A 26,649-nucleotide genomic window follows, 5' to 3' on the forward strand; every position below is an offset into this window, starting at 1 on the left:
CATGCGCGGACGGCGTCCATGCCTCTGCGGTGGTTCCAGCGTACGACCTGCCAGGAACCATGCTACCACCATCGTCTGTGAATCCGCACGGGCTCCTGTCGTCTGGGAACGTCGCATACGCTTCCCGTGACATGCACCCCGTGCCCAGGACTGCCCCGACGCGGGAGCATCCAAGGGACGCCGTTCAGGCTTCTTTGGACGTGGAAGTTGCCGTCGGGCGTATTGCTACCACCGCATACTCCGCGGGCGTGAGTCCTCGCGCTTTCTGCGCCTCATCCGACAGCGCCGCGGAGCTTTTCTGTGCCATCGCACACCTCCGCGACGAGATTAACGGCTGGATAACGCGGTGCTCCGAGATATGTCCGGCCGCTATACCTTCATTGTGCACAATGGATGCCCTTTTAGCTGAAGGTGCCTCACAAGACCAGGAAGAGACCTCACCCGAGAGCCGCAGAAAGCTCCTGAGTGGCCTCACGGAGCTGTCATACAAACTAGGCTGCTTGGCGTCGTCATGCTCCGGAGTTTCGGCTGCCGTATCACCATTACCGGCTGCCTGCGAACTGCCGGAGTTCCGCGGCTTCCAGGACGACGCCGATCATTGGGTGGCCACCGTCAACGCTCTTGGAGCTCTCCAAGCGTGGACGGACCAACGGAAATGGTGCGTGGTCATTGACCGCCTTCGGCATGCTGCCGCGGCGTGGCATAGATTCGAAGGCGTGCGGCAGCAGTCCTGGGCGGAGTGGAGCTTCAAGCTCATTGCTGCTTTTGGCCGGACACCCTCCAACTTCTATGCGACCACCGAGGCCAATCTGACCGTTACCGAGGATGGAGCTCAGGAGGGGTTCCACCTCGGGGCTGCAGCTCGGGCGTTCACTAACCTGCCCTCCAGCGGACATAGAGCTCGCGAGGCGCAGCGCCCCCCTGGTACAGCTGTGCCCTGTAGCTGCTCCACGTACAGCTTTACGGAGTGCCCTGCGGCAGTCGTCCACACTAGCTGCAAGGTGTCCTCCTCCCCACAGGTGTCAGACTCCGCGTCGATACCTGCCCCACAACGACCCTTGACACAGACCAAGACCGTCTCCGAGCCACAGCAGCCGGCGAGCCGGCCTCCAAGTTGGCCAGTGCTAGAGTGCCTGGAGGCGTTGGCCTACTGTGTGACGACTTCACCTCCCTCGCTACAAGCCGGAGACAATGCACTAGCCACCACTCTCGGTTTGGCCAGCAGCCAAGAGTCACATAATCCCCGGACGTCGCCGCAGACATTGGCCGAGTGGGATGACTCTCGCCAATTGCCAAGTGCCGTCTCAGTAAAAGAACCTAAAATGCCTGTGCCCATGCCGCCTGGGGACGATGTCATCGAGAACCTACCGGTGCAACCCATGTTTGCACCTGATTACAATGGGTTTGACCACGATGGCTTAACCGCACGTCGCACATTGTCTAGAACCACCAGCTCGTTCGCCAGTACGACATCAGCGATACCGCAAGAGCACGACTTGCCTCACAAGCGAGTACGTGAACTCTGCTCTGCGATGCCACAGATGTCTAGTGGAACACCCCATCGCCCCTTCACGCACAGCGAACGGCGCAGACGTCCCCGCTCAGTGTGCACTGTCGTGGCACTGCAGGCCAGATTCGCTGCCGTGTCTTCCCAACTGCGACGGGATAGTCATGATCATCTGCAAACGATGCGACAACTCCGCATCAGCCAGTACCACCTGCTAGCTTCATATTTTACAGGTGACCACATGCCTTCACGGCGTGGAAGAGACCTGCAACGACCACCTCGGTACAGCCAGTGTCGTGCACCAGAATGTTTGGCAGCTCAGCAGGACAAGACATGGCGTATACAACACCGACCACCGCGATACTGTCAATGCCGCCCGCCTGAACTACGTTTGGCACCTCATGAAACCAAGCCACTGCGTGGCCGAGATCGGCCACCTCGATGCAGCCAGTGCCGCCCACCAGACACACTGTCGGCAGCTGCGGCCTCTCGCAGTCGTGGCCGAGTGTAATGACGAAGAACGACAACGGGGCTCTGGCGCGAGAGCTGGATGCGCGAAGAGGAGGAGGACGAGGTTGAGAATAAGAACAGCCAGCCCACGAACGGGCGTTGTCTCTTGTTTCTCTGTTTCTTCATCACAATATATATATATATATATATATATATATATATATATATATATATATATATATATATATATATATATATATATATATAAGCCGAGTCTATAAGCCGAGACTGTTTATATATAATTGTTATCGCAATAAAAAACCTTGCTGGAAGAAAGTTCTTCACGAGGCGTGATTAGAACTCGCGTACCCTCGATCCGAAGCTGAGCGTCCTAACCACTCGGCTATCCAGGCACGCTAGCAGAGCATAGCATAGCCTTGTATAGTATAATGTAGCAAGGGGGTGGGAAAGGGAAGTGAGCTTGCGGAGGAGAGATGTGATGGTGAGGAGGAGGGAAGTAGGAGGGGAGAGAGTAAAGCGTAGCACAAGAAAACGGAGAGAGAGATACAGAGAGAGAAATGCAAAAAGAAAAAGAGAAATAGAAAGAAATGCAGAAAGAAAGAGTGAAAGTGAGATGATCAACGAAAGAGACAGAAAGAAATAGAGAGAGAAAATATATAGAAATGAAGCGGAAGCAAGCATCGCGTCGCCTAGCGACCATATACCGCACCAATTGTACAAGCCGCGCATGCGTAGTAGCTAAGCCACACCCACCGACGGAGACAAAAGTGAGTTGCTTCTGTTTTTCAAGGCAATGATGCTCACTGCCTTCATCAATGTATAGCAAGGGCACGCAAAAGTTCAAGGTAACGTAGAAACAACAAAGATAAGGTTTTGCGTGAAATTACATCAATGTGACTGTAAGGCGCGTCGTATATATCTGCGTTCTGTAATGCGAACCTAAATCTAAGTACAACAGTGTTTTAGCATGCATTTCGCACCAAGTTAACACAGCGCCCGGCAACCCACTTTTATCACTTCGGTGTTATTTCATTTTTTGTTCTTTTTAAGGGATTATTTAAGCACCGAACAGTCAGACTTCACTTGTGAAAAATATCACTCGTTAGTGGGACCAGGACCGTACAATAAAATCACATCTTAAGCACAACTAAGGCTCGTCACACAATTGATAAAAGACAGTCACACAATTATACGCGCAGCAACAAGTGTGACACGCAAGTGCATGTTTTAGAGCCTTGTTTTTGTTTACCACTGTGTCGCTAAAGCGCTGCATTCACACGATAGTCAATGCTCCTCATGCTTAGAATGACGCCAACTGCACTTTACGATGTGGTTGCACCACGAAGCAGCACCCAAATTGAAATGATCCTGGCGAAGGCAGGATACGACGACCCCACAGAGCACTTCGATAACTGCACTCAATGATCTTTTTACAATGCAGATACAGCCGAGAAAGGCCAAATGCTTTTGTACATCATGGTAGGTACACGTACAAGCATTTGGGAGGGCGCTAACACAACAAACTGCTCTTTGAAGTCGTGCATGATGAGGAAGAACTGTTGTATTGTTGGCCAGGAAAGTGTGTGTATTTGTTCCATAAATGTTTTTCTTGTCCTTGAGTTAGCTGTTCGTATTTGAAGGACCAAGAACCACCACACCTTGGCATATTCCTATTCTTTTCCCGTGTTTTTGCTGCCACCTCTTACATGGGACAATCATGAGCCTAGAACCTCGTTTATTGGAAATTGCCCGCTGAAAATAATTGTACACTACTTGTATTTGAGTGAATTCGTTCGGCGTGGTTTGTTTTTACTCCGCCCTTCGCGATAATCAGTGAAGAACTTAAGAAATAAATTGGATGAAATGGTAGTCACCTCTGTATGAATCGTCACATACCGTGGTAGTTTTGCAGGTAAGGCGTCGCACTGCTAAACTCGTGGACGTGGGTTTGATTCCCTGCAATCGGCCGTGTTTCGGTGTTGAGTTAAAGGCAGGGTTAGCCGTTTACGATCATTTAGGTGCGCGGTAAATAACTCCAGGTGTTCAAAATTTGAATAAGAGGCTCATTATGTAGTATCTCAAATTCACGAGCGTTTGCAATGAATGACGCATACAGTGCGAATGAGCATGCACACAGAACGTGGAAAAGAACGACGTTTGGTGTACTGCCTGGAGACCTCTCTCGGAAATAAACGCGAACCATCCGGCTATTTGGCAGCATGCGATGAGCGTTGCGGATTCTAATAGCAAGCGACGCAACCCGCATTATGACCAGACCGAACCACGCTATTACGACTCGATTGATCGGCGGTTCAATCAGCACTCACGTGACGTTCGCCCACGACGACCCATCATTGCCTACGACTTCCAAGGGGAGAGGCTGTATTACTCTTATCCTGTGGCCACTGTGGAATACTTCAATCAGCGCCCCGAAGTTCGCCCTCGGCGCGGGTTTTACACATGTGGCACGTCCGGACATAAAGCGAGGTATTGTAACCGACGCCGGGCATTGAGCAATGGACAGTCGAGATTGCCTATGCGACACAGTGATCGTATCCTGGACACTTATTGGCCAGGAAACTCCGCTTTTGAAGGCCACTTCCGACAAGAAAGAAGCCGTAACTCCCCTCTGGACCTAAGAAAGGTACCGGAACCGTTACTGCTCTCCTGCCTCCGATCTTACTCTGACGAACCCACTAGCTTTCCAAGCGTCTTGATCTCCATCCCCCTGATGGCGTGTGACGTCATCATCTCTTCGACGCCGCTTCACGTCACCCCCACCTGGAAACTAGCCAGCGAGGTGGATGGAGGTGAGGTTGATGGAAAGTCTTTGCTGCTGACTCAGATACCCCCAACAATCTTCACGCTGAAGAATAAAGCCAATGTAATTATTGATGGCGTTAATACCATGGCTTTAGTCGACGCGGGAGCAACTGTTTCTGACATGAGTGTAGTGTTTATATGTCTGCTGGGACGCAAGGTTATATTGTGTAGGACGAGGGAAATGAGGATGGGAGAGGATGAAGCATAGCATAGCCATGTATAGTGATCATCATCATCGTCATCATCATCACCCTCACTGCGCCCACGGCATGACAAAGGCCTCTCCCAGGTTTCGCCAGTCAACGCGGTTCCGTGCTTGCTGCGGCGACTTCATACCCGCGAAGTTCTTAATCCCAGCTGCCTCGCGCTTTTGCTTTCTCTTGAAATCCACTCTTCTTGGAATCCTGTTCTTTGGAATCGTGCTGTACTTGACAACGAGCTCCCACATGAATACACCATTCACACGCTGGCCCTCAGTCCACAGCGGCTGCAGAGCAACTAACTACGACGGCGGAAAGACCTCCGACGCAGCAAAAGGCGCTAAGAATCTGAGGGTCCGGTCAGCCTGCCATTGGAATCTGAACTTGACAGCATTTAATTCTAGAGCGTTATCTAGTGAGGCGAGTCTAGCAGTGTCATGCATAGCAAAGCACAGCAAGAAGTGGGAAATGGAAGTGAGGGCCAAGAGAAGGGAAAGGAGGCGGGAGGGTAAATCATATCGTAGCATTCTACCGTAAAATACGGGTGTGGGTGGAAAAGGGAACTTAGAGAAGGGAGAATGCATTGGAGGAGGGGAACGCTAGTAGCTCTGCTGTTTCCTGTCTTCGCACCACTAGTGCGCAGCTGCCCCAATTTTGTTGTACACGATTATCCATGTCAGCTTTATATGTAGTCCTGCAGATGGCCTTTATTCCACCAGCACGATAGTCATCGAACCCTTCATAGCAGGTGTACTCTTTATACATTTCTTTTGTCATGGTACAATGCATTCATATCGTTCAACTATATTCACTTGATGCAAGCGTCGGTTGCGAGCCCAATTGGGAAGACACTCGCTTAGGTAGTGTCTAGGACCATGTTTATATCCAGCCTTGCCCTGAAAATTTCGTTTGCTTATTCAATTATTCCTATATCCCGCGGGCGTTTTTTAGAGCGCAGCTCTTGGGCGTCCGTTCCAGCGTTGAGTGGTGTCACCGCCTTCGTCGGCGTAAACGACAGAGCGAACGCGGAGCGAAGGAAGCCGCTGTGTTAGCGTCTCCAATGCCTCGTGCCTACTCGCGCTTCTTGTGACAGCGCAACGCATGCACCTCGCGCACGGGCACAAGAAAGTGGGTTGACCCATGGTTGACCTGCGACGCTTTGGAGAAGAAGACGTGCGTTGGTCGAAGGGACACTTTGTGTGTGGAACGCCCTAGCGGGCTGTTAGATTTTACATGTAAATTTCCGGGCACAACTTCGCCCATAGTAAACAAGTTTTAGAGCGCAGCTCTTAGGCGCTCGTTCCTGCGCTGAGCGGCGTCGGCGTCATCGTAAGCGGCACAGCGAGCGAGGACGAAAGAGAGCAAACGCACAGCGCAGCGGAGTTTGAGTGACGGCGATAACAAACAAGGAGAGCGCGAGGAGTAAGGAACGACAGTGGCGCGACGACAGGTTCCGCAGGGGTTACCCACGGCGTCACAGTTGTGCGCACCGTCGTGCGGTCGCCGATGGCGTTAACACTAAGTTATGTGGCGAGGGCGTGCACCGATGCCAGGTAAGCAAATAAAGTGTTGCATGAACCGAGGCCTGTCTGCGGCGGCTGTTGTGGAACGTGCCCACGCGCTGCTGTCCGCGGTCTCCCGGCTAGCGAGGCCGTCGGGCTTCAACTTATCGAAAAATCCAAACACCTAAGCAGCTGCGCTCAGAATTCGGATTAGACAGTGTCACAGTCGTCGGTGAATATTTTCTAATGAATTATTTTCTCCTGAAGCTCCCTCGGTAATACTGGGGTTTTTCGGCGATCCGTTGGAAACAAGCGTACAGCAGCTTCGCTGTAAAAGCAGGAGACGAATGAAGGCTTACCCGGTCACTAAAAATGTCAAGTCAGCCGCAATGTACTCAGCGTAACCTTGATAATGTAAATAAAACTTTTCGAGCGTTTCTTCGTCTAAAATTTGCTTGCGGTCCCGATCTGCATAGACAAAATATTCCTCAACCTGTAAGAAGTAAGAAAGCTTTGGTCTCAAAAAAATGTTCATTGGCAAAGGATGCAGTCTGAGAAAGATGCCGCTTACCTGTGTTGACATAGTGATTGCTACAATCCGGAGCTGTATCTTTAGTGACCGGTTTCTTTTGTATCTCACATTGATCTGGTGATACAAAACGTTTCATGCACATATTATTGAGTTCAGAATTGATGTAGGAAAATAAATTAAAAACAGTTTATATTTTTGTTGGACATGTATTTACAAATGTCTGGTAGAGTACCATAAACTGTACAAGTACACGTCATCGAGTCAGTACAGAGGTTTAGACACTTTTACGCTAATAAATATTTCCTCTTGACCGGTTCTTCACACTCACACAAGTTAAACACTTTTGTCGCCCAGTGTACTGTCATTCTGCTCATCTACTAATTTGCGCTCTTCTGCACTTCACTTAGATTCTTGTTTCGTTAGGGAACGTGGTCAAAATTTATTACTCTGCACCGACTACCAGATGCTGCTTTTTCGAAGACGCACAGCAGTTACGGGCGCTCTTTTATTTTATTACAGCGAAAGCTGGTATCAGATCACAACAGCAGTTGGGGTAATTGTCCGCCGCCGCCGGTGTCCGTAACCACTATCGCGCGAAAAAGGAAAAGAAACGAGAATAACATTTCTAGGCATGAACCTGGGCGACAGATCCCACCGGTGGTGCGCGTCGTTCTTTGCTTCCACCCACCACCTACCTAACCAGTGGTAAGCAGCCACTCTGTGCTCTCGGCTACGGCTCTGGTGACGGTGATGGTGTTCGGGGCCCCTATATATATTACAGCGAAAGCTGTTATGAAATGAAACAAGAGTCGATTTTGGCGCCGCAGTTGTCCGCAGCCGCCAAAGCTGGCCGTACCTACTCTCGAACGAAATAAGAGAAACTGAAGATAGAAACAAATTCTAGGAACGGGGCGGGATTTGAAGCCGGGCCCCGCTGCATGGCAGTCAAGTATTCTACCACAGTGCCACGCTGGTGCTTGAATCTTCTCGCAAAAATGCCCTATACAGGTCTTATGTCGGGCAAGCAATCGCAATCGTGTTAATATATGCGATATAGCGTCCTAGAAGAGTAAAATAACAACCACGCGCCACACAATGTGGATTGCGCAACGAGTTACCGGGTCATTCATTGCTTCCAACCCATTACAAAAGGTTCAGCCATAATTCTTCATCGTAATCAGCCACAGCACAACAAAGTGCACATAATGACTTACAGATGGGTAGCGGGTACCTCGCTTATCCGCAGAATGACGAATAATATCATAGTCGGTGCTTCTCTACTTCATGAAAGCTACGATGATTTATGGCGTAGTGAGTACCTTGCATGTGGGCTTGTATTAGTTACCCCAAGAGAGTCGATTACGGGCTCTAGAAAGGCCGCTATTCCAGCATTCGCTGTGACTGTGCTGCGTGTTCCGCGCAGACCTGGCGATATTTTTAATTGTGCGCACTGCAGCGCTGATGGCCTATACCAGGCGTACCTAGTGTTGACTAGTTTCTAATAATAAATGTAAAGGAAGAGAACGAGTAGACCTAGGCAACGAATTCCAATTTTCGGGTACGCAAGGAATAAAGCAGTATGTATAAGTGTTGGTATGGCCGAAGTAAGGTGCGATGTTTAGGCGATGGTAGCTTCTAGTGTTAGATTACACAGCAGTAGTTAGGTAATGATCTGAAAAGAGACGACTAAAGGAGTTGCCATGCTGCGCAAGAACTTTAGAGTTCCGTTGCGTCGGCGACTTGAGAGCTCTTGTAAGCCTATAGTTGAAAGCGCTTAGGAGGGTGGAAAATCTCTCTCGCACCTGCGGCATATCAAGCGAACGGCTTTCTTTTTTGGATGGGCTCGATCCGATTATTGTCGCATTCCTGGTGTGGTTTCTACGCAGGAGAAGCATATTTTAATAGCGGTCGAAGCAATAGCTTACCTGCCTATATACATATATATATATATATATATATATATATATATATCTTGTAGAGAAGCATTGCAACACTGTAATGGGCCGTCCTCTCCAGCGCCTTCTAGTGGGTCGCCCTCTTTGCCTCTTCTCGGAGAGCACGCCCCTCATGCTCCTGAAAGCCTGCGAATCTGCGCTCCGTCGTGACTGTCGTCGTTGTGCATCGTCGCCGTCAATCCCGCCGTGAATAAACGCCTTTCCAATATATATATATATATATATATATATATATATATATATATATATATATATATATATATATATATATATATATATATATATATATATTGCCACGTGGTCGTGACGACGAAGACACTAGTCAGCACGTTCGAGATGAAACTGTTTATTTGGCCGAACTTGTGGCCGGGAAACTGTAAGTCAATCTACAGCAACACACCGATAGCGGCGGACAGAGCGTCGACCGTCGATCAACTGACAAGCAGTCAAGCGCGTCGGCTTTTATACAGGCGCTATCGAACTTTCCAGCGATATCGCTGTTGGCGGCGTTATCTCTCGACAAAGCTGGAACATTCTCGTGCGGCGCGCAATCTTACGGATTGTTCCAAAACAATCGTGAAGCTTCCTACACATCACGGCGATGCCTGCGCAGCGCGTTGCCCACAATCTTTGTGGGTGAAGCTTCAACTCATGAAATATAAGACTCGCGGCAATATATATATATATATATATATATATATATATATATATATATATATATATCAGTGCTGGGCAGTATCGAAGATACATGTATCTTCGATACTATCTTAGATACTCTTTGGGTATCTTGTATCTGTATCGCGATACGTCTTGCAAAACGAGTATCTGTATCTGTATTTCCGATACATTCAATAATGTATCGTGTATTTTAAGATACAAGATACTGCTATAGAAACACCGTGCGAAACAATAAATTCCGGTTCTCAAGCTGATATTGCTGCCACTAAGCCACCTGAATAAAACTAACGACAGTAACATTCTTGTATATTTCCACCAGAGCGCTCCAGCGAGCACAGGCGATGATGTTTAAGCGTCCCTATTGGTGGAGCAGAGTCACGTGATGGCGCTCGAGCCATCGCGACAAAAACAAGCGTACGAACGTCTACGCGCAGCCTACCTTTTTTTTCTAGATGTGTTTTTTCTTTTTCGTTGTGTTGATGTCATGACACTTGTTCATAGACCCTGCACTCTCCTGCGTACTCCAATGAGTGCGGCGTCTTTCGCACAAATTCTGATGCCGCTATACTGTCGCTATTGAAGTATGCCTTATTTTTATTTTACTTTATTTACAGAACACTGTCAACCCTCCTTGACGGTTATTACAGAAGTTGAAAAGATACAAACATTATACAAGCAAGGTCATACTATGACAATACAAGAAGAGTACATAAGAATAAAACGCACACAAGAGGAATGACATCATCACGTGCAAGCGTCACGATCATGGGAATCACTAATGTATACAACATACAAGCATAGCAATACATTGCCTACAAAACCAAAAGATGAACAAGATAAAATAAAACGTTAGAGTCTAAATGCTTTCACCCGTACGCAAGTAGGCTAGCACATAGAACTTGGGAGCACCGACATGAGATTTTCAACACTTTCTAGAAATTTTTGAAGTGTTGGCTGTGTTACAGTAGCTGAGTCAAGCGCATTCCATTCTCTTATTACGCGAGGGAAAAATGAAAAACGGTAGGTATTGTTATGGCATAAATATTCTTTGAAGATCAGGTCGTGTTTTTGGCGCACTTAAACTTTCTTTTTCTTTTATAACAGTGAAGGCGGAGGCATTAGTTTTAAAGTGGCTATTCAGCAATTGGTAAAAAAAACTTCAGCCGATGTACTTTTGCTCTATCGTGGAGCGTAGGTAACTCTCCTCGGTGCAGAAGCTCGGAAGGGAGATCCGTTCGCTTATAGCGGTTAAATATGAATCTTACCGCCTTGCGCTGTACGCTCTCGAGCATAGCTATGTCAGTATTTGTTGAAGGGAACCACACTATATTCGCATATTCCAGCATCGGTCTTATAGAAGTAATGTAAAATAAGCGCTTCGTATCTCTGGTAGCGTAACGTAGCGTCCGTTTTAGAAAAAAAACAACTTGTTCACCTGATCTACATGCGCAGTCCACTTAAGGTCAGACGGTATTTAAAGCCCTAAATATTTATACTGAGTTGCTGTGCGAAGCGTGACACCTTTAAGTGACTATGGAAGTAATAGTTTGGGCTTGCGTGATGTTTGCTAACAGTTTGCTTGCGTGATGCTTCGTCGCAATGTCTCACGAATGCAAGAATGGGGCTGCTTTGCGTCTCGCGCCTTTCACACATCAGCGATTTGAAAGATCTTGTGGGTGCAAGCTTGACTTGCATAGTACGATCCGATGGACCTACATGCAAAGGAGGTTCTAACAACCGTCCCACTATCAGTGCTGATGTTAGATGCAATAGAACAAGCATTTACGTAACAGGAAATATTTTGACGTACTGTGTCTTTGTTCTTCCTGCTAAATTATTCGAAAAGTTCTTTTAATGATAGCTTAATTGTTAGCACAAGTGCTTTCTTTGCTGTCTTCCGTTCACGTCCCATACATTACCTAGTATTCTGCATAGCTTTTCGTCCATCTGTTTATTGTAATATGTCTTTTGTAACCTTCTGCTAAAATACGTTCTCTGCTTTATTCTTATTTTTAACTGTCTGCGAACGTGGTTTTATTTCATATTTCGCGGGCTTTCTCTCAAATCCCGAAAACATTCACCACGCAGCATGTACGCTGCCAAAAAAAGAAACGGGTCGGTTGTTTTTAAGTTCGCTCTACGATGTGTCGAAGCGCAGTTGCCCCTAAAGTGAATATTAAAAATGTCGCAATGTCTCATAATTTACCTTATTTAATTAACCAGTTAAGCTTAGTACAAAACATACCATAACTAGTGCCATATGACGGCAAACCAAATACCTTTGGTTTCCTTCAGCGGCGGTTAACCACTTGTTTTTTTTTAAATATTGGGTTCTGCATAAGTGAAACACCCTGTATACTTATTCACTTTGATTGTTTAATACGAAACCACCTTGCTATTTGACTTAAATATATTCGTTTTCCTTTTTTAGGTCACCTTAAAGTATTCTTATTGTTACAAATCCGCATGTAAGCAGAGTTATAAGTGGCTATAGTGTGAATAGCAGTGATAACCTGCGGCGTTTTGTGCCGCTAGAATACGTCTGAGAGGTTCTCTCGGAGAACAAATGGTAAAAGGTTGCAGGTTAGTGAATGTGTTGCTAACGAACGCCTTACGCTAGCACATAAGTAAAATATGAAAAATCACTGCAATATAATGTCCTCAACTAATTGTGAGCGCCGACTATGTAGTTCATCGCCTTTACACGATGCGTCACAAACAATACCGCTACCAACGTTGTTGCTGCTGTACACCTGTCGGTGGATGCGGGATTACGAAAATAATACGCTTGCGGACAAGGTAAGACTGCACAGCGGTATTTGCGCCATCGTACGAAGGCACTTGCAAGTAGATGGTAACCTGGTCGCCAAGTAGAGCAGCGACACCAATAAACTACAGAAGTGTCAAGCAAAAACAACTTACAGCGCAGCAGTTAAAGAGCTGCCATGTTAAGCAGCCAAACAAATCCCAATAAGTCATTTAGAAACGAAACTAATGCGCCTTGAGCAAGAAAGTTTGTTTACATATATATCTTGTGATACAAACAGGTATTTGTTAAAATTAAGCAAAGCTGGTCGCAGTTAAGAAATTTTCAAGTAAACACATATCTATGTATACATAGGCATTTGCTTCTTCATTATATTGATATATAACAGAAAATTGGCAAATGTATCGAAGTATCTTAAGATACAATTGGGAAGTATCGTATCGGATACAATTATTCCGCGAGTATCTTGTATCTGTATCTCAAATACTTCTTTTGCCCGAGTATCTTGTATCGTATCGCGATGCAATTTCAAAGTATCTTGCCCAGCCCTGATATATATATATATATATATATATATATATATATATATATATATATATATATATATATATATATATATATATAGCGCGAAACGAGGGCGAGGGTAAAAGCAAGTGGGACGATGCGCGCTTGCACGAGTAGCCGAACTCTCGCCCGATAACTCGAAAATATGCCATAGTCGGCGCCACTGTACAACCTTGCAGAGCACTCGGCCACGCGCTTGCGTGATGTAGCTCATACTGAGCGCGATAGTACGTGTGCGTTGCGCCTACTTTAAATTGCATCGGCAGGACTTTGTACGATGCACATATCCCTATTGCAAAACCCAACGCCACTGGGTACCAGCGTCCAGTGCCATGCCTGATTATGGGCCCAGTGTCGCGCTGGATACTGGGCCGCTGGAGCGGCGTATTACTGGGAGGCGCTGGGTAGTCAAGCGGAAAACGGCTCTACAGCGTTAAAACGGCGGTGCCTACCTGCCATACATAAATATACTAGTAAAGAAAGCGATATAGCAAGCATTAGTGCAATAAAAAAAAAGAAAAGTCGTATGAAAAAAACAAAGAGCACTACCATGAGGATTCGAACTCGCCACCTCTATATCACCAACCGAGAACTCTAGGTCGTAAGGTACGCCATCCTCGGTTGAAAATGAAGATGGCGTACCTTACGACCTTATTATGCTCCTGAGCCTGCATAGTATATGGCAAACCCGAACGGCCTTTCACAATGCCGATGTGGAAGTCACACCTGTTCGCGATTACTTTCGCGAATGTGTCTCTCGTTTTGTCGAAATGCAGAAAGTGCAGATGTATGTACCGGAGTGGGTTCCCAGAGTAGAGTCGTTGTTACACATGCCAAAGTTTTAACATGTAGTCAGCTAACAGCTGGTGGTGTATCACTGTACTGTTCCCTGGTTTACGATTAGTGTATGAAAATATTTTGTGAGGCAATAAAAAACAAACACTGCGCCACGCAGAAACTTGTCGATGTCGCTGTAAAAGGGCTAGTCAATAGAGTAACACAGCGTTTCGTTTCCCATTCTGCTGTCGCATACTCAAGGAGGACGCGGTCTTCCTTTCCAAATCAAGCCTGCTTCTCTATTAGACACAAACAAAGGGTTGCCGGCTACGAATGAAATGCCCAAAATGGGAAGAGCGCTAAGTTTCTTTAAGAATTATCGTCTTAACTCCGAAAAATATCAAATGGCCCGAGTAGCAGGGTACAGTTTGACGGCTGTTACTGCCGATTTTTGATAGCCGTTTCTCGCCCTTGCTAATGATCAACGTGTACAGAAGCTTTATGATGACTCGTTCGATAAACACGCGCGCAGATGAATTCATATCGAGTAGTTGTCTCGCGCGAGCGACGATATTACCGCGGGGCGGGCGTGCGCCTGTATACAGATTTGCAGTTCTATCGATATCTACAACTATAAAACCGCTCAGCAAAAACAAATACAATTCGCTGAAAAAATATGTCGGTGTGTTAGTTCACGAACGCGTACCAGTTGACAGGTATGTGTTCTGACGTATGAGTCAGAGAAGTACCGGCGAGTGCGGCCGGCTGCTTTCCGTGAGCCTGCGTCAGTTGCTGAAAGCGCGTCGCATCGATGGTAATCGCTCCTTGTGCGGACACCGTGCACAAGAAAAAATGGTTAATTTAGGTTAACGGATGTCCATACTGTACTTTACAGTCATTCTTACACGTTGGAATTGCGTGTATTTAAACCAAGATGCGCCGGTAGCATGTAGACGGACTCGGCCGGTACGCTAGGCCTAACGCTCGCTGGGAGTCGCACTGGGTAGGACCGATCTCAGCGGAGATGAGTTGCGATGGTTGAAGCTTCCGCATTTCGGCCTCTGAACCTTTTTGTCTGTTACCTAACGTATAGCTGAAGTAAATTGAAGTGCAAGAATTGCCCGAGACGGCTTTCCGGTGTGGCGATATCGAACGACGGCTGTTTTTCTGGCCTCCGTTGGGAGAGGTCGCGAAGCCAGGGCTGATTTGCTTCTTGCCAACTGCACGGCAATGTAACGATTTGCTCTGCATGTTCAGACCTATAAACATTACAATATATGGACCCATTACCGCAACACATCACGGATGCAAAACTGATATATATTCGGGGCATGGACACAATGTTTATTCATTGCTGTACGTGCTTCGCAAGAATTAACGGCGTTATAGGCACTGCATGAATTTAAAAAAAGCGTGCTGGAAAGCAAAATGATCAGTGTTCGCTACTTTGGGTTATTAACATATTTTTCTTCACATTCGACCGGGAAACATTAAAAGTGACCGTGATTTCGCATATCACGTACGTGTACATCATGGAAATAGTGCGCATTTCATCGTCTTTCTCTGCCAAGCTAGAATGTGTGACACATGCTTGGTACCTGTTAGGAGAGCATCTTTCGGTACCATCGAATCAAACATTCGATATTAAACGATACCGAAGCATTTCGCCGCGCACAATACTCAAGGCAGCACGCGGCACTGGCAGAAACAGTACAGGCTCCAGTATGTGGCAGCGCACGCCAGTGAAAATTCCAGCGTGTCCAGCGCTTCCCAGTGAGTGCCAGCGTCATAGCGGCAAAGCCAGTGCCCCTACCTGTACGACCCAGCTCTTTCGCAGTGGGTTTACCGGAGTACCAGTGAATCCAAGCGTCTACCAGTGTTCCCAGAGCGATCCAGTGCCAAAAAACGTACTGGTATGACGCTGGGGGTACTGGAACGGCGCTGGTTTTTGCAATAGGGATGCTTGGTCTTACAAGACAAAGACCCTGGCAGAACTTCCTCCTTGAATGCTGCTGCGGAATGGCAGTTAAGCATGCTAAAGTTTCAACGACTTACGGCATTGCAGAGAACGGCGAAGTACGTGGTGATGTCGGTCTTCCTAAATCCAAATACTTTAGCATGTGCGTAGTCTTGCACAATGTGTATTTCAGGGTAGTATGTTCTGCTTGAGCTCCTTTCCTCTAAGTGAATAAAATACCTTAATAAGGCACTTTCCCCAATAGTAGACAAATGCACATTGCAGCAAAAAGGCACATTACTCTAAACTCAGTAACTTTTAAGGTAATTTACAACAAAAAGGTATTAAAGTAAATTGGTTATAGGGTGGCTCAAACAACTTTAATATGCGTTTTCTGCCATTTATCCCACACATAGACGCATAGAAGTACACAGGGACAGTATCTTGTGATTTTAAAGGCTGCCTCACAGGAAAGGGCCATGTAACCGTCGGAGTATTGTAAGTCATCTTTCAGGGGACGGATACTTGGTATTCCAAATTCATTAAACAAAGTGTTACATGACAATGCAGATTTTGCGTTTTCGACATGGGTGATCAAGGACAGAGGCAGGTTAGACTGCAGTGGAGTCATAGCCAAAAACAAGGGTTTCGAAAAGCCAGAAGGAAGTCAAACGCCTCTACGAGGGAACCTGTAAGTCTGACGTAAGCAATCGACCAGCGGATCTTCCATGCGCGGGCAGCGCATCTTGACAGCCCAAAAGCAATTCGCAGGACCAACGTATGAACATGGAGGTTACTGCGGCAAGTGATGTTGTGGTATCAATTAACATTACAGTTCAATAAAGTGAACCCGCTTCCAATACAGGCATTGTAAGAAGTGGCAAGAAATCCGTAGAGACGCGGGTAGAAGCCCACAATCAACATAGCTTTTATGGCGCTTGAATGTTCGTGCTAATCAACTTTCAGTTCTTGCAGATGTATCATCCATATAGTCCCATTTGTTAGATTTTCCTTTTTAAGGGTACCCTAAATATTGTCACGTGGTCGTGACGTCAACGAAGACAGCAGTCGGCGTTTGCAGGATGAAACTGTTTATTTGGCCGAACTTGTGGCCGGAAAATGAGAACTAGAACTACAGCAATACACGCTGTACAATGATAGCGGCGAACAGGGCGTCGTCCGTCGATCAACTGACAAGCGGTCAAGCGCGTCGGCTTTTATACAGGCGCTATGGAACTTTCCAGCAATATCGCTGATGGCGGCGTTATCTCTCGACAAAGCTGGAACATTCGCGTGCGGCGCGCAATCTTAACAAAACGATCTACCAAAATCGTGAAGCTCCTCGAACACTGCTTCGGGGCCAGCGTCGAGCGTTGATAACCGTCCTTGCTGGTCAAACTCGAACACATCAAAATAAAAGAAGAAGCGGGCGTGGCATTGCCCCCCTCTGAAAAAGCATCGTCCCGATGCTTGCAACATGGAAAGGAAAAAAACAAGTGCATACACAAATAAATTACAATAACAAAGGAAAAAGTAGAGTCCCCAAGTTCGCTAACGCGCAAAAAACGGCTTAAGGCGCACGACATGGACGACTACAGGTCGTGCGCGGCGTCGCTGGGAGTTCGTAATTCCGTCCGGGACGACCTCGTAGTCAAGAGCGCCGTGACGTCGAAGCACCTTGTATGGCCCGAAGTATCGCCGAAGAAGTTTTTCACTGAGCCCACGTCGGCGTATCGGCGTCCAGACCCACACACGGTCACCGGGTTGGTACTCCATGTGGCGTCGTCGAAGATTATAGTGACGGCTGTCGACCCTCTGCTGGTTCTTGATGCGCAGGCGGGCGAGCTGTCGAGCTTCTTCGGCGCGTTGCAAATAGGTGGCAACGTCGAGGTCGTCTTCGTCGGTGGCGGTTGGTAGCATTGCGTCGAGCGTCGTTGCCGGGCTCCTTCTGTAGACCAGCGTGTACGGCGTCATTTGCGTCGTTTCTTGCATGGCCGTGTTGTATGCGAAGGTCACATACGGAAGGATGACATCCCACGTCTTGTGTTCGACGTCGACATACATGGCCAGCATGTCGGCGATGGTCTTGTTTAGCCGCTCGGTGAGGCCATTGGTCTGTGGGTGGTACGCTGTGGTCCGGCGGTGGCTTGTTTGGCTGTATCTCAGTATTGCCTGAGTTAGGTCAGCCGTAAACGCCGTACCTCTGTCGGTGATGAGGACCTCTGGGGCGCCATGACGCAGGAGGATGTTCTCAACGAAGAACATCGCTACCTCGGCGGCACTGCCTCTGGGTAGGGCCCTTGTCTCGGCGTAGCGGGTGAGGTAGTCGGTAGCTACGACGATCCATTTGTTTCCGGTATTGGACGTCGGGAACGGCCCCAGTAAGTCCATCCCAATTTGCTGGAACGGTCGTTGAGGTGGCTCGATAGGCTGCAGAAGTCCGGCTGGCCTAGTCGGCGGTGTCTTGCGTCGCTGACAGTCCCGGCAGGTCTTGACGTAGCGAGTTACGTCGGCGACAAGGCGCGGCCAGTAGTACTTTTCCTGTATTCTTGCGAGCGTCCGAGAAACACCCAGGTGTCCAGACGTCGGGTCGTCATGCAGAGCCTGGAGGACCTCTGGTCGCAATGTCGAGGGCACTACGAGAAGGGAATCGGCTCGAAGCGACGAGAAGTTCTTCTTAAGGAGAACACCGTTGCGCAAGAAAAACGACGTCAGTCCTCGCGTGAATACCTTGGGAACGACGGTGGTCCTGCCCTCGAGGTATTCCACAAGGCCTCTGAGTTCTGGGTCCGCTCGCTGTCGTTCGGCGAAGTCTTCGGCACTTATGGTTACCAAGAAGCAGTCATCCTCCATGTCGTCCTGCGGCGGTGGGTCGACGGGGGCGCGGGACAGGCAGTCAGCGTCGGAGTGTTTTCTTCCGGACTTGTAAACGACGGTTATGTCAAATTCTTGAAGTCGTAGGCTCCACCGTGCGAGGCGACCTGAAGGGTCCTTCAAGTTAGCTAGCCAACACAAGGCGTGGTGGTCGCTCACAACTTTGAAGGGCCGGCCGTAGAGGTAGGGGCGAAACTTCGATGTAGCCCAGATGATGGCCAGGCACTCCTTTTCTGTTGTGGAGTAGTTGATTTCTGCCTTTGATAGCGACCGGCTAGCATAACTGATGACCCTTTCGAATCCGTCGGTCTTTTGCACAAGGACGGCGCCGAGTCCTACGCTGCTTGCGTCGGTGTGGATTTCCGTATCGGCGTATTCGTCGAAATGCGCAAGTATGGGAGGCGTCTGCAGGCGTCGTTTCAGTTCTTGAAATGCTTGAACTTGCGACGTCTCCCACCTGAATTCGACGTCGGCCTTCGTGAGTTGCGTCAGTGGCTCGGCGATCCGTGAAAATTCCTTGACGAAACGTCTGTAATAGGCGCACAAGCCGAGAAAACGGCGTACGGCCTTCTTGTCGGTGGGCGTCGGGAAGTCAGCGATGGCAGCTGTTTTCCGCGGGTCCGGGCGAACACCATCCTTGCTGATCACGTGACCCAAGAACAAGAGCTCCTCGTATGCGAAGCGGCACTTTTCAGGCTTCAAGGTGAGTCCGGAGGTCTTGATTGCTTGAAGTACAACTTCAAGGCGCCGAAGGTGTTCGTCGAAGTTTGAGGAAAACACAACGACGTCGTCCAAGTACACGAGACACGTCTGCCACTTCAAGCCGGCCAGTACTGTATCCATAACCCGTTGAAAAGTCGCAGGTGCCGAGCAAAGACCAAAGGGCATGACCTTGAACTCGAACAGGCCGTCTGGTGTTATGAAAGCAGTCTTTTCTCGGTCTCTCTCGTCGACTTCTATTTGCCAGTAACCGGTCTTGAGGTCCATCGACGAAAAGTACTTTGCGTTGTGTAATCGATCCAGGGTGTCGTCTATCCGGGGAAGGGGATACACGTCCTTCTTCGTGACTTTGTTCAGGCGACGATAATCGACGCAAAAACGTAGAGTCCCATCCTTCTTCTTCACTAGCACCACCGGGGATGCCCATGGACTCTTCGACGGCTGAATGATGTCGTCGCGTAGCATTTCGTCGACCTGTTTCTTCACGGCCTCGCGTTCTCGCGTCGAAACTCTGAACGGGCTCTGACGGAGTGGTCTGGCGCTTTCCTCTGTTATGATGCGATGTTTTGCCACGGGAGTCTGCCGAATTCTTGACGACGACGAAAAGCAGTCTTTGTATTGCAAGAGCAGGGTTTCTAGCTGTTCTTGTTTGTGCTTCTGAAGGCTGGGATTGATGTCGAAAGCTGGTTGCGGCGCTTTATTCGTCGGAGTAGGCTCGAGAGAATCGGTGAGGCCGAAAGCATTGCTGGCTTCTACGATTTCTTCGATGTAGGCGACCGTCGTGCCTTTGCTCACGTGCTTGTACTCGTTGCTGAAATTCGTGAGCATAACTGTTGCTTTCCCAGCTCGCAGCTCTGCTACTCCTCTTGCGACGCAAATCTTGCGGTTAATCAAGTGGTGCTGGTCGCCTTCAACAACGCCTTCCAGGTCTGCTGATTTTTGAGTGCCGACGGAAATGATGACGCTGGAGCGAGGGGGAATGGTGACCTGGTCTTCCAGCACATTCAAGGCGTGCTTTCTTGGCGGAGTGTGCGGCGGTAGTGCCTTTTCCGTGGACAGTGTTATTGACTTAGACCTCAGGTCGATGATAGCACCATGAAGGCCTAAGAAGTCCATACCAAGGATGACATCTCTCGAGCAACGCGGCAGGATTACGAAGTTCGCGGGATAAATCCGGTTGTTAATGGTGAGTCTCGCTGTGCAGATTCCCTCCGGGGTTACGAAGTGACCTCCAGCTGTCCGGATTTCGGGGCCTTCCCAGGCTGTCCTAACTTTCTTCAGCTTCGTGGCGAACGGTCCACTGATGACAGAATAGTCGGCTCCGGTGTCGACGAGGGCTGTGACGCTGTGGCCGTCGATAAGAACGTCGAGGTCGCTAGTTCGTCGTCTTGCGTTGCAGTTAGGTCGTGGCGTCGGGTCACGGCTACGTCGGTTTGTTCCGCTGCTTCCACGTTGCGTCGTCAGGTCTACTTCGGTCCGCGAGGTTTCGTCGTCAGGGGTTCGCGTCGTGTCCTGAAGCCTTCGTCGTGGCGGTGGCGTCGGCGGCGGAGGGTCTTCGGTATTTCGTCGTACAGCAACCGCACCTCCATCGATTGCTGCCCTTAGTTTTCCGGATGCGGGCTAGGTGACCGGCCCCGGGTTGGGCCAGTGTATGGTCGGCGTTGGTGAGAGGCGTAGCGGCCTGGCGACGGCGATCGGGAAGGTCCTCGGGGGGTCCACTGCGTTCCTGCCAGGCAGTCGGCGATGTCACGTGGTCGTTCCCCCTGCTGTGGACGCGGCGCGTCGACGGCGAACCCACGCAATCCCATCTGTCGATAATGGCAGCGGCGGTAGGTGTGGCCGGCTTCTCCGCAGTGGTAGCAGAGTGGACGATGGTCGGGGGTGCGCCAAACGTCGGTCTTCCTCGGTGTGTATCGCTGACCAGCTGGCGGGCGGTATGACGTCGGTGGTGGCGGCGGTGGTGCCTGGCGGCGGAACTGCTGAGGCGGCGCGACGTCTTGACGTGGGCGAGGAGGGGGAGCGTTGCGTCGGGCTGCAGCAGCATAGCTCATTGCTTGAAGCTGCGGCGGTGCCGGCTGAGGAACACCCAGTGACTCTTTGATTTCCTCGCGGACAATGTCTGCGATCGAATCCACTTGAGGCTGCGGCGAAGGTAACAGCTTGCGCAACTCCTCCCGCACGATCGCTCGGATGGTTTCGCGCAAGTCGTCGGTGGCTAGTGAGTGCACTTCGGAATTGGTTGCAGACAGCGTCGAGCGGTTGTATTCTTTCGTCCGCATGTCCAGTGTCTTCTCAATAGTCGTAGCCTCGGTGAGGAATTCGGCGACCGTCGTGGGCGGGTTGCGGACAAGTCCCGCGAAAAGGTCTTGTTTGACACCCCGCATGAGCTGGCGAACTTTTTTGTCTTCCGCCATCGCAGCGTCGGCCTGACGGAAAAGTCGAGTCATCTCTTCCGTGAAGATGGTGACGTTTTCGTTTGGCAGCTGCACCCGGGTCTCCAGCAAAGAAGCGGCTCTTTCCCCGCGGACGACGCTTGTGAACGTGTGCAGGAATGCGCTGCGGAAAAGATCCCAGGTCTGCATTGAGGACTCCCGATTCTCAAACCAGGTTCTGGCCGCGTCTTCGAGGTAAAAGTACACGTGACGCAGCTTGTCTTCATTGGTCCAGTTGTTAAAAGCGGCGACACGGTCGTATGTTTCAAGCCAGGTCTCCGGGTCTTCAAACGACGACCCGCGGAAGGTTGGCGGCTCCTTGGGATGCCGAAGAAGGATCGGCGCAGGCTGCACGGGATCGGTCATCGTCGCTGCGGTCGATCTTGGGATCTGCGACTGTCTGTCTTTTTCGGGAAGGAGCCCGTGCTCTGGCGGCAGTCCCTTCTGCCTGCGGCTTGTTCGACGATCCGGGTTCTCCTTGCCGTCGTCCTCGTCGCGGCTTGGGCTTGGGTCAGCGCTTCGCGGGGGCGTCCGGATCATGGAAGAAGCAGCACCTCCACCAGATGTCACGTGGTCGTGACGTCAACGAAGACAGCAGTCGGCGTTTGCAGGATGAAACTGTTTATTTGGCCGAACTTGTGGCCGGAAAATGAGAACTAGAACTACAGCAATACACGCTGTACAATGATAGCGGCGAACAGGGCGTCGTTCGTCGATCAACTGACAAGCGGTCAAGCGCGTCGGCTTTTATACAGGCGCTATGGAACTTTCCAGCAATATCGCTGATGGCGGCGTTATCTCTCGACAAAGCTGGAACATTCGCGTGCGGCGCGCAATCTTAACAAAACGATCTACCAAAATCGTGAAGCTCCTCGAACACTGCTTCGGGGCCAGCGTCGAGCGTTGATAACCGTCCTTGCTGGTCAAACTCGAACACATCAAAATAAAAGAAGAAGTGGGCGTGGCAATATCGTCACGTGGTCGTGACGTTAACAAAGGCATTAGTCAGCACGTCAGAGATGAAACTCTTTATTTGGCCGAAATTGTGGCCGGAAAACTGAAAGTCAAACTACAGCAATACACTGACAGCGGCGAACAGGGCGTCGACCGTCGATCGAATGGTCGACGCCCTGTTCACAAGCGGTGAAGCGCGTCGGCATTTACACATGTGCTGTCGGATATTCCAGCGTTATCGCTGGCTGTCGCGCAAGTTCTAGAATATGCTCGAGTGTTCGCGTCTTGCGAGTAATGTTAACAAAACGATCTACAATAATCGCTAAGCATCTCGAACAATGAGGCGCGGTTTGCGCTGAGCGTTGCTGACAGTCTTTGTGGGCGAAAACCGAATACACCAAAAGGGATAAGAAGAAACGCACGTGGAAATGCCCCCCCCCCCTGAAAAAGCATCGTCCCGATGCTTAAAGCAGAACACGTGGCGGGGTGGGGGGTGGCCACTGCATGCAACAATAAATAACAAAAATAAAGCAAGAAAGTACAATAATCGATAAGGACTAGCAAGAAAGTACAATTATCAAGCAAAATTACAATCCTCAGACTCGCTAACGCGCGTAATATAGCTTGAGGCGCACGAAATGGACGATTTCAGGTCGCGCACGGCGCTACTGAGAGTTCGTAATACCGTCAGGGACAACCTCGTAGTCGAGTGCGCCGAGGCGTCGAAGTGCCCTGTACGGTCCGAAGTATCGTCGAAGAAGCTTCTCACTAAGTCCCCGTCGGCGTATTGGCGTCCATATCCTTACACAGCCACCGGGTTGGTATTCCATGTGGCGTCGTCGAAGGTTCTAGCAGCGGCTGTCAGTCGTCTGCTGGTTTTTGATCCGTAGGCGGGCGAGCTGTCGTGCTTCTTCGGTGCGCTGTGGGTAGGTGGTCACGTCGATGTTTTCCTCGTCGGTAACGTTTGGTAACATGGCGTCGAGCGTCGCTGCCGGGCTCTTTCCGTAGACCAACTTGTATGGCGTCATCGGCGTCGTCTCTTGTACGGCCGTGTTGTACGCGAAGGTCACGTACGGAAGGATGGCGTCCCACGTCTTGTGTTCGACGTCGACGTAGATGGCCAGCATGTCGGCGATGGTCTTGTTTAGACACTCGGTCAGCCCGTTGGTCTGTGGGTGGTATGCGGTGGTCTGGCGGTGGCTTGTGTGGCTGTATTTGAAGATCGCCTGAGTTAGGTCCGCAGTAAAGGCGGTACCTTTGTCTGTGATGAGGACCTCTGGGGCGCCATGACGCAAGACGATGTTCTCCACGAAGAATTTGGATACCTCGGCGGCAGTGCCTGTTGTCAAAGGCCTTTGTCTTGGCGTAGCTGGTGAGGTAGTCAGTTGCTACGACGATCCACTTGTTGCCGGAAGTGGACGTCGGGAACGGCCGCAGTAGGTCCATCCTGATTTGATGGGACGGCCGGTGAGGTGGTTCGATTGGCTGCAGAAGTCCCGCTGGTCTAGTCGGCGGTGTCTTCGGTCGCTAGCAATCTCGGCAAGTCTTAACGTAGTGGGCGACGTCGGCAGCAAGGCGTGGCCAGTATTATTTTTCCTGTATTCCGGCGAGCGTGCGGGAAACACCGATGTGTCCAGCCGTCGGTTCGTTGTGTAGGGCCTGGTGGATTTCTGGTCGCAATGATGAGGGCACGGCAAGAAGGTAGTCGGTTCGAAGTGGCGAGAAGTTCTTCTTCAGGAGAACGCCGTTCCGTAAGAAAAACGACGGCAGTCCTCGCTTGAATATCTTCGGAACAACGGTGGTCTTGCACTCGAGGTACTCCATAAGGCCCCCCAGTGCCGCGTCGGCTCGTTGCCTTTCGGCGAAGTCGTCGGCACTTATAGTTCCCAGGAAGCAGTCATCGTCGTCGTCTTGCGGCGGCGCGTCGACGGCGGCACGAGACAGGCAGTCGGCGTCAGTGTTTTCGTCCGGACTTATGCACGACGGTAATGTCGAATTCTTGAAGCCTCAAACTCCATCGTGCGAGACGACCTGAAGGGTCCTTCAAGTTATCTAGCCAATATAAGGCGTGATGGTCACTGACAACTTTGAATGGCCTGCCATAGAGGTAGGGGCGAAACTTTGGCGTAGCCCAGATGATGGCAAGGCATTCCTTTCCTGTTGTGGAATAGTTGACTTCTGCCTTGGATAGTGACCGGCTAGCATAACTGGTAACCGTTTCAAGCCCGTCAGTCTTTTGCACAAGGACGGCACCGAGTCCTACGCTGCTTGCGTCGGCGTGTATTTCCGTATCGGCACAATCGTCGAAATGCGCAAGTATGGGTGGCGTCTGCAGGCGTCGTTTAAGTTCTTGAAATGCTTGCACATGCGCCGTTTCCCACCTGAATTTCACGTTAGTCTTCGTGAGAAGCGTCAGTGGTTCGGCGATCCGTGAAAAGGTTTTGACGAAGCGTCTGTAATACTCAGTAAATTAAAAAGTTGGGCGAGTTGGTATTTCTTCATGATGACTGAGGGGCGCAGTGCTCTCACTGTGATATAAATATGTCTTTCCTGAATACAAATATTCCAGCTGCTAGTAGCGCGTCGTCCCGTGTACTTCTTTTCATTCTGTGCCATTTTCTCGCGCCCCTCAGTCATCATGAAGGTCTGTAATAGGCGCACAAGCCGAGAAATCGGCGCACGGCCTTCTTGTCGGTGGATGGCGCGAAGTCGGCGATGGCAGCTGTTTTCCGCGGGTCTGGGCGCACTCCAGACTTGCTGATCACATGACCCAGAAACAAGAGTTTTTCGTACGCGAATCGGAACTTTTCTGGCTTCAGGGTCAGTCCAGAGGTCTTTATTGCTTGAAGTACTTCCTCAAGCCCGTCGGAGATGCTCGTAGAAGGTCGAGGAAAACACAACGACGTCGTCCAAACACACAAGGCACGTCTGCCACTTCAATCCGGCCAGTACGGTGTCCATGACTCGTTGGAACGTCGCAGGTGCCGAGCAAAGACCGAAAGGCATGACCTTGAACTCAAACATGCCATCAGGTGTTTTAAAAGTAGTCTTTTCTCGATCTCTTTCGTCTACTTCGATCTGCCAATAGCCGGTCTTGAGGTCCATTGACGAAAAGTACGCCGCGTTGTAAAGTAGATCCAGGGTGTCCTCTATCCATGGGTGGTGGTACACGTCCTTATTCGTGATTTTGTTCAGGCGCCGATAATCAACGCAGAAGCGCAGTGTCCTGTCCTTCTTCACTAACACCACGGGTGATGCCCACGGACTCTTGGACGGCTGGATGATGTTGTCGCGCAGCATCTCGTCGACTTGTTTCTTTATCGCGTCGCGCTCTCGAGTGGAAACTCTGTAGGGGCTCTGACGGAATGGTCGAGAATTTTCTTCTGTTATAATGAGAATTTTCTTATGTTATAATGGCCTGCACGCGTCCAAAAGATTCACCTTTGAACAATTGGATGGGATACGGAAAGGAATTGGTGACGCAAAGAACGCTGTTTCCTTGAGAAATGGAGAGGGTCTAATAAGGCAGAAGAAGCGGTTTCCGACTGAGCAAGAGGCTTGATGGCTCAAAGAACGCAGCTTCATCACAAATGCCGGCGCAGAACACGGGTAGCAGAAGAGCTTGCTTGCTTGTGCCCGTTTGTTGGCTCTTACCCACTACGGGGGATCAGCCATGAAACCGGCGGTTAATTTAATAATATTTTTTAAAGAGTGAGGAATAAATCAATTGCCGCAGGAATAAACGAAATTTTAAGAATGACTAGTCGCTATGGAATAAGGAGGAGAATAATACCACAATATGAGAAACAATTAACGAATGAATGAAAGGAATTCTGGAGTATCAAATTTTGTTAAGGAATGAGTTAACAGGGAATTCTTCGTGTCGCACCGAGAAATTCGCATAGGGCTGAGCAGACGTTCCTGTTGCTGAAGCCA

The 26,649-nt window shown here is 49.6% G+C and overlaps 1 protein-coding gene across 1 annotated transcript in view; it reads right to left on the reverse strand.

Annotated features, from left to right (window-relative positions):
- LOC119394395 (venom metalloproteinase antarease-like TtrivMP_A) overlaps nt 1–26,649 on the reverse strand; it is a gene marked incomplete in the record, with an annotated part of 229,940 nt that overhangs the window by 96,111 nt on the left and 107,180 nt on the right. The window contains 3 exon segments of the mRNA XM_037661693.1: nt 6,863–6,996; nt 7,075–7,149; nt 15,832–15,956. Coding sequence (XP_037517621.1) covers nt 6,863–6,996; nt 7,075–7,149; nt 15,832–15,956 — 334 coding nt within the window.

This window comes from Rhipicephalus sanguineus, chromosome 5 (assembly GCF_013339695.2).
Source record: "Rhipicephalus sanguineus isolate Rsan-2018 chromosome 5, BIME_Rsan_1.4, whole genome shotgun sequence".
Classification (NCBI taxonomy): domain Eukaryota; kingdom Metazoa; phylum Arthropoda; class Arachnida; order Ixodida; family Ixodidae; genus Rhipicephalus; species Rhipicephalus sanguineus.